Genomic DNA, 14,371 nt, shown 5'->3' on the forward strand with positions numbered 1-14,371 from the left:
TACAGAAACATTGGAATAGATTGCCGAAACTCCTAATTCAGGTTCAACCAAACTCATGTTTTCCATTAAAAGAGAAATGAAGACCCCAAAGAAATCGCTTAAACAGATACATTTGTGTGGTCATGAGCTTTTCTCCAGCACATACCAAAAAAAACTTCTCCTTATATAATGTAGTTCCGCAATGGGTAGTAAATCACAACATTCCAATTCTTCTACTTTCTCCCATTTGTCAGCAGAAAAGATCTTTGTTTTTTGCAGAGGAAAATTTTCTGTCTTGACAACATGAAGCCTATCTTAAAGCTATTCTTTGGGTTGCTTTTCACTCTCTGCCCATACACCATTTTTGCTGACAACAAAGACCTTAATTTGATCACCACAGCTTGTGATCGCACTCTGTACAAAGATCTGTGCAGAGCAGTTTTGTTAAATCACCCCAAGGCCCGTACGACCACTGAACTTCGCGTCCTAGCCAGAGTTGCCCTGAAGTACGCACTAATCAGTGCCAAGCAAGTAGAAACCCAAATCAGAAAACTGAAGGATGCACCTGCAGCCCTCAAAGATTGCGCTGAGAACTTCCAAAGTGCAACTCAACAAATCAGTTACTCTTTCAAGGCCTTGAAATCTAAGAGTTATGGTGATATTAATATATGGGTGAGTGCTGCCATGACCGGAGTCGATTCCTGTGAGGAAGGTTTCAAGGAACTGAAAAGCAACTACCCAATTGATAAATCAAGCAAGATATTCAACCAGCTCTGCAGCATTGTCTTGGCCTTTACCAATCAACTGAACAGCCACTAATCTTCAGATGCTGTCATTGTCCATCGAATCCTTTGAACGCAGCTTACATTCGTGTTGGAAATAAAATTTTTAACATATAAAGCTTTGGGTCCTCCCAGTAAAACATCATTGTGGTCTGAAAATCTGCAGTATCGATAATAAATGTACAATGAAATGGTTTTACTTTGATTCCAAAAACGTATTTATACGATCATTCGATTCAAAGAATCTCCCTTCTAGAACCGTGTTTCATGTCTTTCACGTGTAACAGCAGATTTCATTCCGTATGACCCCGCTCTCTGCTTCTATGATGATGTCTTTGACTACCCTGAATACTGAATATCACGACATAAGTTGAAGACGAAATTTTACGTACAGAAACTTAATTCCCTCCACAAAATGCTTCATCGCAAATAAGCTGAAGACAGACTGCAAATAAATTAAATCCCTTTTGTTCTTGCTTTCTGTTCGTGTTATATTAGTGAACAGACCATTAGAAAGATTCGTATTGATTTTCCTACGCCGAGAATTTTCTTACACAAGCAACCAAACACTTCCCATAAATGGTTGAACCAATCATGGGTTTTAAAGAAAAATGTAATCCAATAACATTGGAGCACATCTCCATGGACTGAAAAAGGAGAAAGCTCAAGCAGAAAGGACTTTGATTTGCTTTACGCACAGATAAAATCCTGGAAACCATTTCCTCGGAAAACGGGTTACCAAGAAGAACTATGTGCGAAGTTTAAAACACAGAAAGATTGAACACAGAAAATATAACCCAAAGATTAGAAACTAGAGAAAGCCATCATCTATAGTGACGGTAGGCGCAAAGCCTCAGATCCAGAGGAAAACCATTGAAAGTTCTAAAACCCTAATTATCTGAACCGTATTTATAGAAGAAAGCTGGTGGGGACTAGGGAGGGGCTTACCTTTTAAAATTACAAAAAGGGCCTTGAGTTTATATTGTTAAAAAAATCCGCTCTAAATACTGATGTGAAATTATATTAATTTATAAATTTATTTTTATGAAAGTTGTCTGTATATTTTGTATAAGCGCTGCATCCATTTTAAAAAAGAGTACGATGTATTATTAAAAAATTAAAATTTTAATATAGATCTTATATTTATTTAGTGCACGACCTTTGTACTTTATAATTATAAATATTATTTCTTTCTTAGATGTCTTTTCTCGCTAAGCAACTCGGTCTTCGACAAACAAACTCACGATATTTAAGTTTGGAATATTTAGATTACATTTGAGTAATAAGGTAATTTTAAGTATTTAGTAAAAAAATAATAAAAGAATAATAATAAAATATTAAATAATAATAAAAAATAATAATAAATAGTAACGATGTATTATAATAATTAGTACCAAAACTAGAAACACAGATACCACAGCTTAATACCTGAACAGGGCTGCTACTTCTCTCATCCCGCTGTTTCTATACAGGGCTCCCGTTGCCAGGACAAACACGACCAGAGAATGAAACAACATCCAAGGGAAGCCAATCAAGCGCTCCAATCATCATGTCACAGACCCCAGCTCCAATTTCAAAGATCCAATCCATAAAACAGGCAGAAAGTATTATAAACATCTCAAATATTATAGTAAAGGTACATGGAACTTTCACAGCTTATAGATAGAAAACTAGAATTGCATTGAGAAGTTTTCAAAGACACTTTTATTTTCTTCTTCTTTTCATTTCTTTCACAGGAGAAGGGAAAGCTTTCTTATAAACCCAGTGTAGTGTAGCACATCTGAGTCATTATGGACCTTATGTCCTATACCTTTAAGGAAATTCAAATTGCGTTCATAGTTACCATGACACATTCTCTTTTGTTCTGTTCATGTATTTAGGAATGACACAACTCACTCACAATTTAGTCACCACCATTAGCACCGTTCACTCGACCCGACCGGGCCGGAATGTTTAATTCCGGCTCAATTTTGCACGGCTTTGAACATTATTCCAACCAGATCCACTGTTTTGGCCAAATTTCCAACTCCAATTATATTCTCTTTTGGTTTTCTTTCCTTATTTTTTCAATTTGATGTCAAAATGTTTAATATTTATATAGACTAAAATATTTAAATATTTATTTGTTGTGTTTTTATTTCCAATTGCATGTTCTATGATTGGTAGATCCAAATATATAATATTTTATTATTATTAATTAATGTCTACGGAAAAAAACAAAAAAAGAAGATGGTACCCCCTATTTTATAAATAAACCATCACTTGTAGCAGATGAATACTGTGGTTACAAAATGAATACCTTGAGGGTTACAATAAAGTATCAATAAAGCCCAAAACCAAGGTATTACAAGTATAAAAACAACAAAAAAGAAAAAAGAAAAAAGAAAAAAATAGCCATAATTCTTATCAGTACAAGCACCATTAGCAAAATCCTAACTAGAAACAAAACGACCGTCGAGCTCAGTAGCCATCTCACCACCAAAGTCGATAATATTCATCATGTACAAACACAAATACAAACTAACAAAAAAAAAAAAAAAAAAAAAAAAAGACACGGAAAGAAGGGAACCATTGCATCCAAAAAACCCACAGAATATTAGACACTTTCAAGACAAAAGTTTTTGAGATAATCCAGTTTGCATATATTTTGACAAAATCCATCCTGCAAGAAAAAATATCAAATGAGATGGGTCAGGTTAAATGGATAAGGAATGTAATGACACCAAGAATGTCAAACTCGAGAATGTCAAATGATAATTTTGTCTAATCACAGATACGAATTTGACTTCTAATGCCTTCCATTATGACTAAATTCAAATATTTCTTTCCTTTTCTCATCTCCCACATGTTTTGTAGTATTCCAACTCTAGCAGTCAGTAATTTAGTACTGCTTAAATGCACCATTGATCACATTACTTGACAGATCCAATATCATGTATTATATTTGTCAGTTCAGACAACCTAATCACTAGGGCCTTATGCTAAAGGAACATCATACAAGAGAAAGCATCGATTTTAAGAATTATCTTCTCTGGACCATCATAAAGTTAAAAGCCTTCCTGAAAATACCAAAAACAAAGGCCAGACATATAACGTAGGGTTCTAAGAAATCAGAGCAACCTAGCTCTACTGCTTTCATATGACTGGAGAAATTAAGGTATGTAACAAGGAGTAGAAATAGTTTCTGATAAGATGAAGCAATAGAATAATAAAAGATGGGAGGAAGGTTGCAATCATTTAGAAAGCTTTGCTACCAACTTAGGGACACAAAAGGGGTGCACGTAGGAACCAACTTTGATTGGAAAGATCAGTAGAAAAATCTGGTCATATAGAAAGCGGTTTAGAGATTTGGTCTTACCCTTAGATTAGCTAGTTTTGTACCAAAAGGAAGGATAACATCATAAGAAGCAAAGATCCATATTTACCTGAAAAAATTTATCAAGTTAAATAAGTTAGCCAGCCAAATAAAGTTCTAAATAAACTTCTGAAACACCATAAGAAACTTCATAATCACCATAAGTCCAAGTAAGGAAAATTCAAGTATTCTTCAATCATCCTCAGTCCAAATATTCTTCAAATTTATCTCTACATGGAAAAAAAAGTCAAGTTAAAATATAATTGTTAGAAAGGACTATAAAAATATTCTTCAAATAGGAATCTTATTAGCTTCTAACTTGTAGCTTTCAGCATCTTCCATTATTTCTTGGGAGTCATAATTAATGGAGGGAGCCTCCAACCAATTTTGTGTGCAAATAAGAGCTTCAATTGTTGTCGGGGCCAATGAGCTACGAAATGAATCTAACACACGACCCCCAATGCTAAATGCTGACTCAGGAGCAATAGTACATATGGGAATAGCTAACACATCTCGAGCTATATTGGCCAGAATTGGAAATTTCGTTGACTTCACCTTCCACCACATCAAAATATCAAAGTTGGGCATCAATTCTTCAAGGCTCCCCATAAAATATTGATCCAATTCTGATTTCGACTCCACAACACCTTTTGATGCTTGATACCGATGAAACCTACTAAAAAGATCATCCTCATCATCATAAGATGTTGTGTTGCTTTGGGTCTCGCCAAAACTACTTGAAACTATATTGGGTTTTGAATATTGCTCATACATCTGCTCAATCATTTTCCTTAACCTTGTAACAAGTTCGGATGCTCGCTCAGGACCATGAAAATTTGTAAACCAAAACTCCAAAACTTCTACCTTGGAGCGTGGATCAAGCATAGCCGCAATAAATAATATTTTGTCCACTTTCTCAAACTCCCCCCAATATTTGTCATATTTCAACATCATCCTCTCCGACATGATTTTCAACATAAAATCGTCACTCATAGAAAATTTGTTTAAATGGTTATAGATTGTAGCTATTTCTTTAAAAAACAAATTTGAAGTTGCAATTGAGCTTGAAATCCACAAGGTGACATTGTAAAAAATCTTCAAAAGTCCTACAGAAACCTTGATGGTTTCCCAATCCTTTAAAGTTGGTGGCCCTCCTCGTCCAACCTCACATAAATATGGTCCAAACTGATCGTCTTCATCTTGCATCACTTCAAACGTCGCATGATACTCTAGAGCTGCACTCAACATTAGATATGTTGAGTTCCACCTGGTTGGAACATCAAGAGAAAGAAGCCCATCACCCGAGATATTTTGTCTCTCCACGCATGACTTGAACTTATCGAGTCTTGCAAGGGAAGACTTCACATACTTTACTGCATTTCGAATCTTCATAATCAATCCATCAATTTCTTTCAGTCCATCCTGGACAATGAGATTCAAAATATGTGCACAACATCTTATGTGCATAAGCTCGTTGTCTAATACCAAACAATCCCTAACTTTGGAACTTTTCCTCAAATAATCGATGGTCGTAGTATTAGAATATGCATTGTCAACTGTGATCGTAAATATCTTCTTTATACCCCACCCAAGTACGGATGACTCTATCTCTCTTCCTATTGTCATCCCTTCACGATCAGAAACTTTCATAAAATCTATTATTCTTCTATGCAAGATCCAATCATCATCAATAAAATGGGCTGTTATGCACATATAGTTAAGATTTTGCACTGATGTCCACATATCAGTGGTGATGCAAATCTTATAACTGGATGCCATGAATATGTCCCTTAACTTGTCCTTTTCTAAAAAGTATATCTTCAAACAATCTCGCATAACAGTAATGCGAGAGAGTATTGGAAATCTAGGCTCAACTACAGTCATCAAATCTTTAAATCCCTTTTTTTCTACAAATCTAAACGGCAACTCATCCACAATTATCATCTTAGCTAAAGCCAACCTTATTTTCTTCTCATTATACTTGACAAGTCCAACACTAGGACCATCACTTGAATCATCCCCATCATCATTCCTCCTAGCTCCAGTTGGAGGCACATTGCTATCCAAATGCATCGCATTGGCGTTTGATTCAGACATTGACGAAGGTATAGTACCACTAAATTCCATAAGGCTCAACTACATTTTCAAGATAAAAATAGAAAAGCAAATATCATTATTCATTAATCAATTCTAAGTTAAGAACACCAATGAAAACAGTACTGTTCATTCCCGTGGTTTATTTTTAATAATGCTTACTTACGACAATAATTAAAAATAAAGTAATTCAATCACAAGCAAGCTTCACTTACTATTAATCAATCACATAGATATTAATCAATAACAAGCATAAGATGTGTATAAGTATAAGATGTGTGGTATTAATCTAATAGATCTAGTTCTGGAAGACTAACAGTAACTTAATCATGAGCAAACACTTAATCAAGATGCTCCATTTCCTATTTATCTAACAGCAACGTGAAGACCAACAGTCATTTAGATGCAAAGTTTTGAAAACCGTTCCATACCAGCCGAAACGGTTTGAATTTGCCATTCCGGAACAGTAACTGGAACATTGTGGCTGACTATTTCATACCGGATTCAATTCCGGTCATTTCGGTGCGTTTGGGGTCATTCCAGCCGGAATGACCATTTTGGTCCAAAAATTAACAAGGTTTTTTTGTAGTTATTTTGAATCCCATGGCATATCTGTAATTTCCTCATCTTCTTATTTACCCCCACTGATTTCTTTTCTTATCAATATGTCAGTAGACTCAGTACACATCTCCATCTACCATTTTCCTTTTTCTGATCAATATGTGTCAGTACACGTCTCCATCTACCATGTAATAAATAAAAGATATGGGATTTTCAGGCAAAAAATAAAAAAAGTTGGTTACATGTTTTTAAAATATTTTCTTTATGAGAACTTGGAGAAGAAGGACGTCCTTGTGATTATCATTCTGAATGTTATATATACTAGTGGCATTTACTTGAGGGAGGAATGGGAAGGTGTGTTTATTGAGTATTTTATTGAGTTTTATAAATATGTGTGTTTAAGACTTGTATTGACTATTGAGAAGTATTATTAAGTTGATCAGGTATGTATGTTTTTAAAACTTGTATTGATTTTATTTTGGAATATAGTTATTATATATATAATTTATTTTATTTTTGATAAATAAAACAACTTTTATCAACAAAAGAATGGGCAAAATGCCAATTACAAAAACTCCTATGCCCTAGCTAGGTAGGCGCATTAGAAGCAAGGAAATTATGTAGATCCATATTATATATATATAATTTATTCATATAACGTCTATTCCGAAATGGTACACCGAAACGTACCAGTACCGAAATATTCCGTTCTGGTGCTTCAACTGGAACGGAATTCAAAACTTTGTTTAGATGCCTTACAGAGCTCAAAACTATTTGCCATAGCTGAGTACTTAATTCATATAGATAAACTAGAGAGAGAGCAAAGTGAGAGAGTGGGTGAAGAAAATTTCCTTGCATGCCTTGGATTATTGGCCCAGCTGGTGGGCCAAGTGGAGGGCCATTGACTCCATTAGAAAATTTACAGCAAATCATCGCAGCTTTAGTGTTAAAGATTCGGTTGCAGTTTACAAACATAGCAGATAGAAATGGTCTGATACTGGTTTGTAACCTCTGGAAATCGAGTAATGACCTCCGAGCTAGCTTGTGAAATTGACTGAATCCAATGGACTTAAATAATATTTATTGTAGCTTCAAATAACTTTGCACTATTTTTATTTATTTTTGATAAGTAAGAAATTTTATTGAATGAAACTAGGCGAAGCCCATGTACATAGGAAGTATACAAAAGAAGCACCTAATTACATTCTAGAAACCTGACTTTGCACTATTTTCTTCTGTTTGTTTTATATATATGCATAGACCCCTGATGTTGAAGCAATAATAACAAATTAGGACTGCAGTATATATGAATTAATAACCACCGGCGCACACGCGCGCGCACACACACACACACACACACACACACTTCATATATACACATATCATGGAGCTGTTCGACACTCAGAATATCAGGCAATGCTATTATCTCTTTCATCAAAGAAGAGTGGCCACCATCATTCCACTATATGTGTTTGCAATTTTATTGGGCCATAAATATATGCTTTTGGGGCCATAAAAGTTCGTCACTAGCATAAAAAAATCTTGTGGATCCTATTAAGCTATAGAGAGTGTAGTGGCCTACCACTTTAAGTTTTTGGCTATGCTGTTTATAGTATTTACTCTAGTTTCGTTCCTTTTCCTTGTTCTAGACATGAAGGGGAAAAGGAAAGGGATAAGAAGACAAGCAGAGCAAGCAAACAGAGAAGTAAGAAAGGAATTAAACCACCACCTTCTTTGGCCTGTCATTCTTCTTGTGCCTCTTTGAATGATTAGACTCGTCATGCTCACCGTGAGAAGAACTGTCACTTCTACAAGAACTCAGCAATAGATAAGACATCAGGAAAGGTGATCATCTTTCTATTATTTTTAAAAAAGAATGGAAAATGCCTGGAAAGTTAATTAACAAAAACTACTGATGCTATTTGAAATTTCTAAGGTCTTATTGTCAAGAGTCTACAACGATAATCATCAAAGAAAAAGCTAGCACTGAGACCGCGTAAACTGTTACTTTCGTAATCCACAATGAAAATTAACCATCTAAAAGAAAACTTGAAGAAATAGTCCTCTAAAAGCAAGCCATAAAAGCCAAAAGATATAATTTTATTTCTCTTTCATGATCTTTCTCAAGAAACAAACGGTACATTAACCCAAACAAATCGTACTAATTATATAAATTACAAAATCATAAACATTGACACCGAAAAAAAATTAAAATTAGAGCAAGAAACTAAATCGGTTTAGTCGAGAATTGAGATAGAAAAATTATAATCTAAAACCTAAAAAATAAGAGAAATGCATAAATACAGTAATTACAAAGCCAACCAAGATTTACAAAGCTAAAAATTCGAACTGGGAAAACCCTAACTAGAATTATAACTATATATGGGACCTGGAACCATCGGAGTGGTGATGGTCTATGTGGATACGGTGGTGACGGCGAAGGTGACGTCGAAGGCGGCGGCGGGAAGAAGATAACGTGGAATCGGACCCTGACGAGGAGGAGGAAGAAGAGCATGAAGCAGCCATTGGCACATGAAGAGGGGAGGGCAAAGAGTCGGGTCCTAAGTTCCGACGCGTCTGGGATTTGTTTGAAACTTCCGAATATAATTTCACGAGAAATGATATTTACTGTGTAAGTCAATGTCGTGGCGTAATGTTTTAAAAAAAATTGTATCATATAAAAAAAATTAATTTTATAACAATACATTTTACTTTTTTTTAAAACAATAAATTTTAATTTTTTTTAAAAAAATTATTCATTATTTATATATTTTATAATTATATGTAACATCACTCTAATTTTATTTACAATGAGTATTAAAATAATTTGTGTGAAGAGTATAAAAAAATTATATATCCACGTGATTTTATTGGGTTTTTTAAAAAAGATAACAAATATATTAAAATTTTATTTGAATATTATTTTTTAATATTATTTTATTTTAAAATTTGTAAAAGTTGTATTAATTTTTGTGTTTTATTTTGAAATTTCTAAAAGTTGTATTAATTTTTGTATTTGAATAATAATTAGGTAATGATTAGATGAAAAAGTTCAAATTTTGAAATTGAAAAGTGTTTTATATTTTAGTGATATTTGAAAATAAAATTATGAGAAATTTTGATAATTCTAAGTGTCAAGTGTCACATACGACGGACTGTATGTTAGATATTTTTAATGAGTAATGTTATACATCACACAATCATCTTATTTTTATCTTATTATGTAAGATGCAGCATATTTATCACCATTTGATGATAAAGAATCATCCAATAAAAAATCATCTAATGATAATAAATATGTCACATTTTATATAATAAAATAAAAATAAAATGATAATGTGGTATATAAAATTTTTCAATTTTAACACAAACAAATCTCCTAAATTTTTTGTCTAGGGAGAGGGAAAAAATTTTAAGTATTTCAAAACAAAAATGATTTATGTAGATTTAGGACATGTAAGTCTCGCTCAGGTATTTTAAAAATCAAAAAGTTCCATCATAAAAAAGTGACTTCTTGGTGGTGGACCTCCACAATTTTTGAAAAGAATTGTACAAGATTAATACATTCTAAGCTTGTATTTGGTGTTGCTGGTGAAATATGAATGATGTGATGTTCTCGCTCTATTATAATATATTATGTAAGAGTATTGCTACAGAGTAGTTATTGTAGCTGCGTACATATTACACACACTACGTGACTACTTTAAATCTTTTAATTTTTTTTTATTTTTTGGTGCAAAACGCACCAGACCTTCCCCTCTCTCTTCCTCTCTCTCAAAAAGAAATGAATTCAAAACGTCAAATGGATCGTAGATGCCAGTCAGTCACTCAACAAAACGCACCGTTTCGAACATGTTAGGTGTGCGCCGGATGCAACTGCACGGTGGCTATTTTAAGATTTATTCATTATGTAATTAAAGTTATTTATATAAATATTAATTTTGATTGACATGACATTATATAATATGATGAAAGTATCACAACAGAATGATAGTACCATTTATTATGAGAATACCTAATAACTATATATTCAAAAAGAAAGCTCCGTTAACTGCATTTAGATATTGAACTGAGTTCAGCTGAGTTGAGTTCTTTATAACTAATAGTAAATTGAGTAGTAAAGAGAATTATGTTAAATCCATCTAAACTGAGTTTAAAATGTGTTTAGATGTTAAGATGGATTTAGTACTTTTTATAGAAAATTGAAAAAGGTTGTGGGTCTCACGTATAAAAATGTTTCAAGTTGAAAATAGTTATGAGTCCTATGTATAAAAAAGTTTTGAGTTAAAATGAGTTTAGTAATTTAAGAGTTGAGTTCAGTAACCAAACAAAGCCTAGTGTGGCTTACGGCAAATATAAAGTGTTTCAGATAACATTAAATAGCTAAATGATATATGACTCAAATATTTATTTCTATGCTGCTAAAGACATTAGCTTGAGGGGACCTTAATCCATTTATAATTATTCAATTATTTAAATAAAAAATATTTAAGATAGAATATATTAAAATGATAAAATTTAATTTGAAGAACATTTCTTTTAGTAAAAATAATAGCAATATTAAAAGAGTTTTATTACTCATCATCTTACACATCACACACTATACTTATTTTTATTTTTTAATTTTTTGTTTTATTCTTCCTAAACTAATTAAATTATTTTACTCATCATACATATACTACATATTTAATAAGAGAAAAAAATAAAATAAAAAATAATGATGCATACACAATTATTTTGTAACTCATTTCACTGCCAACTCATGTGACAACTGATTTTATTAAAAAAATATTTATTTTTAAGTTCCCATCTGATTTAGATTTCAAGTTTTTCATGCCCACTTTCGTTTTAGAAAAGAGTTGTGCCATGTGTCGTCATGTTTTACACTGTCCCTTGAGAAACTTCACAAAACAAAAAGATGAAAATAAGTAAGGAAAAATCATTTTTGAGTGTATTGGTTTAAGTCCGTAAATATTAGTTAAGACGAGACATGATTTGCGACCACTCGGTGGCAATTAAAAATTGTCGTAAATTTTATTTAATAATTTTAAATATTTTTTAGACGATTTTAATGGTCGAAAAAAAGCCTTAGATCATGTTGTATTACAATGATAATATGATATTTCAAACTAATATTTTGGCCAAAACAGCAGTAGATTAGGATCCGAGTTTATTGCACAAATTGAGTTTACAGAGATGTTAGAGCACTGCCATTGACTTAGCCAAATACTAATACATCTTCAAAATTTGAAAGAATATAGATTAAATGATTTGCATTGGAATAGTCAAATAGTGGAAACTTTAAATATAAGCTACAATATTTCCAAGTCTTTTTTCATATTTGAAGATGCACTGTTTATCTTCAAAAGTGATATTTTATTCTAAAATATCAGACCCAACTGCTCATAACGTTTTCCACATTTTTCAATTCCCCTAAACACCTTCTTTCACTTTCTCTCACTTTTTCCCTTGTCGAACATCCCGTTTTAATCATCCTGTCGATTTTCCTCTTCCCTTATCTTTCTCCCCCTTTCTCTCTTTCCTCACCATACACTCCCTCTCTCCCCTTCTCTCTATTTTTTTTTCGATTTTCGTTTCATCTCTCATTGTCCTAAGGTCCTCGAAGTCTTCTCTCTTGGCTGAGGAACACTTGTGATTGCAGAGTGGTGACAAGGTTCTAGATGTGGCGATTGAAGTTTGGGCGCCACTCAAGGTCAAGTCTGACGACAAGATGGTGAAGGTGTTGGCGTGGGTATGGTAGCTATAAAAAATCCAGGAATCGACCAAGGAAGGGGAGCAAGTAAGGAGGGTTTGGATTTGGTTAGAGTAGAAGGACATGTCGTAGAGGTTGTGGGTGTCCAAGGGTAGTTAGTGATCGAAAATACAGATTGTCATGGCAAACGAATCTACAGATAGCAATTGAGAGAGAGAGGGAGATGAAACACTGAAAGAAAGGAAACAAAAGGAAGGAAGGAAGGAAATCAAAAAGCTAGATGTTTGGAGTACAAAAATTCTACGATATATTAGGACTCTTCATAAAGGGAAGTCTTCGTCATTTCGCTTCTTTGGTTTCTTCCTGTGCAAAGATAATGTGGGCCTCGTTATTGTCAAACAGTCACGGACAGACAACTCCCTTTCACATAAATCTTATATGTGATTGTTGGGTAGAAGAAATGTTGGTAAAATGTGTTTGTTAAATAATTAGGTTGAAGAAATTAGTTAGGAACCAATAATTTAAGTAAAAATTAAATTATTAATTATTATATGGTTAATATAGTTGCAAAATATGAAAAAAAAATATTATTATTAAAAAAATAATATTATATTATCATTTTGACTAATTCAATGTAGGGTTATGACTTGAATAGCTTTGGATTCTTGGAAAACATGTGTGTCTAGCTAAATTTTGGGGATGACTTTAATGAAATCAATGTCAATATTTTTAGATGATGAAGGTAATGGAGTTGCTTCACATTTTCTATTCTTTTGATCTCCTCATTGATCATTAATTTTTGAAAACCACTTTATATCAGCTACTGGTTGGCATTAGCCAAACCACACCTAATGTGGCATGCACTCACCCCAGTTCTCCGAATTCGAAATACTACCTGGTGGGCTATGAGAAAGAGCTGATGAAGGAGTGAGAGAGCTGATGAGAGAGAGAGAGAGTTGATGGATGAGAGAGAGAGAGCCGATGAGAGATAGAGAGTTGATGCATGAGAGAGAGAGAGCTGATGGATGAGAGAGAGAGAGTCGATGGATGAGAGAGAGCTGTTGGATTAGAGAGAGAGCTGATGAGAGAAAGAGAGAGAGCTGATGAGAGAGAGGGGGTAGATGAGGTCTAGAGACTGGTGCGTTTTACATAAAAAAAAATAGACACGTAATGTGTGCTATGAATCAGCCACTGTTCATGGCTGATCTGTAGCACAACTCTTAATTTTTTCCTATTTTCTTATATACCTATATATATGTACCCTGTTCCCCAATCTTCACCAGATGCTTGAACTGCAAATCAATGAAGCATCTCCAAAAAAAATGAAAAACAAGAAAAGTTGAAAAACGTTTTAAATTAAAGGAAAAAAAATCTCGTATTGGAGTATACAAATCTGCAAACTCTTTCTTCTTTGATCGTTTGGAAAATGAGATAATTGAGAAAAGAGATGATCAAGAAGATAAATTATTATTATTTGATTATATTTATGTTGCATTGTGTTAGGATTAACTAAATATCTAGAGACGACTTTGAAATAGATTAGCGGAAATAAATAACAAAAATTCGACAATCACACAAAGAACGCCCATATTTAAGTGGTTCGGCTTGAACAATAGTCTATGTTCATTGGCGGAATTGATCTCAAGAAATTCACTATCGTAAAAATGAAGTACAATAGAGAAATCACAAATCAGTCTTCAATCCCAAAAGCCCTAATACACCCAATGAGCTCTTAAAATCTCAAAAAATGAGTTCTCTCTCTTTATGGTCATAGCTCACACTTTTTTTCGTTACAGAAATATGTTTATATATAAAACGGTGCAAGACCTTGGTTTTTTTAACATGCGCTTGAGCGGACTGTTGAGCAGATGTCTAGCGAACAATCTA

General features: G+C 33.4%; 1 protein-coding gene across 1 annotated transcript; it reads left to right on the plus strand.

Annotated features, from left to right (window-relative positions):
- Positions 1–196: 196 nt before the first annotated feature.
- On the plus strand, positions 197–975 carry LOC121259161 (pectinesterase inhibitor-like). Its single transcript, XM_041160658.1, has one exon. It carries the CDS (start codon positions 283–285, stop codon positions 796–798), a length of 516 nt encoding a protein of 171 aa, XP_041016592.1. The 5' UTR covers positions 197–282; the 3' UTR covers positions 799–975.
- The last annotated feature ends 13,396 nt before the right edge of the window (positions 976–14,371 follow it).

The sequence above is a fragment of the Juglans microcarpa x Juglans regia genome, chromosome 4D (genome assembly GCF_004785595.1).
Source record: "Juglans microcarpa x Juglans regia isolate MS1-56 chromosome 4D, Jm3101_v1.0, whole genome shotgun sequence".
Classification (NCBI taxonomy): Eukaryota; Viridiplantae; Streptophyta; class Magnoliopsida; order Fagales; family Juglandaceae; genus Juglans; species Juglans microcarpa x Juglans regia.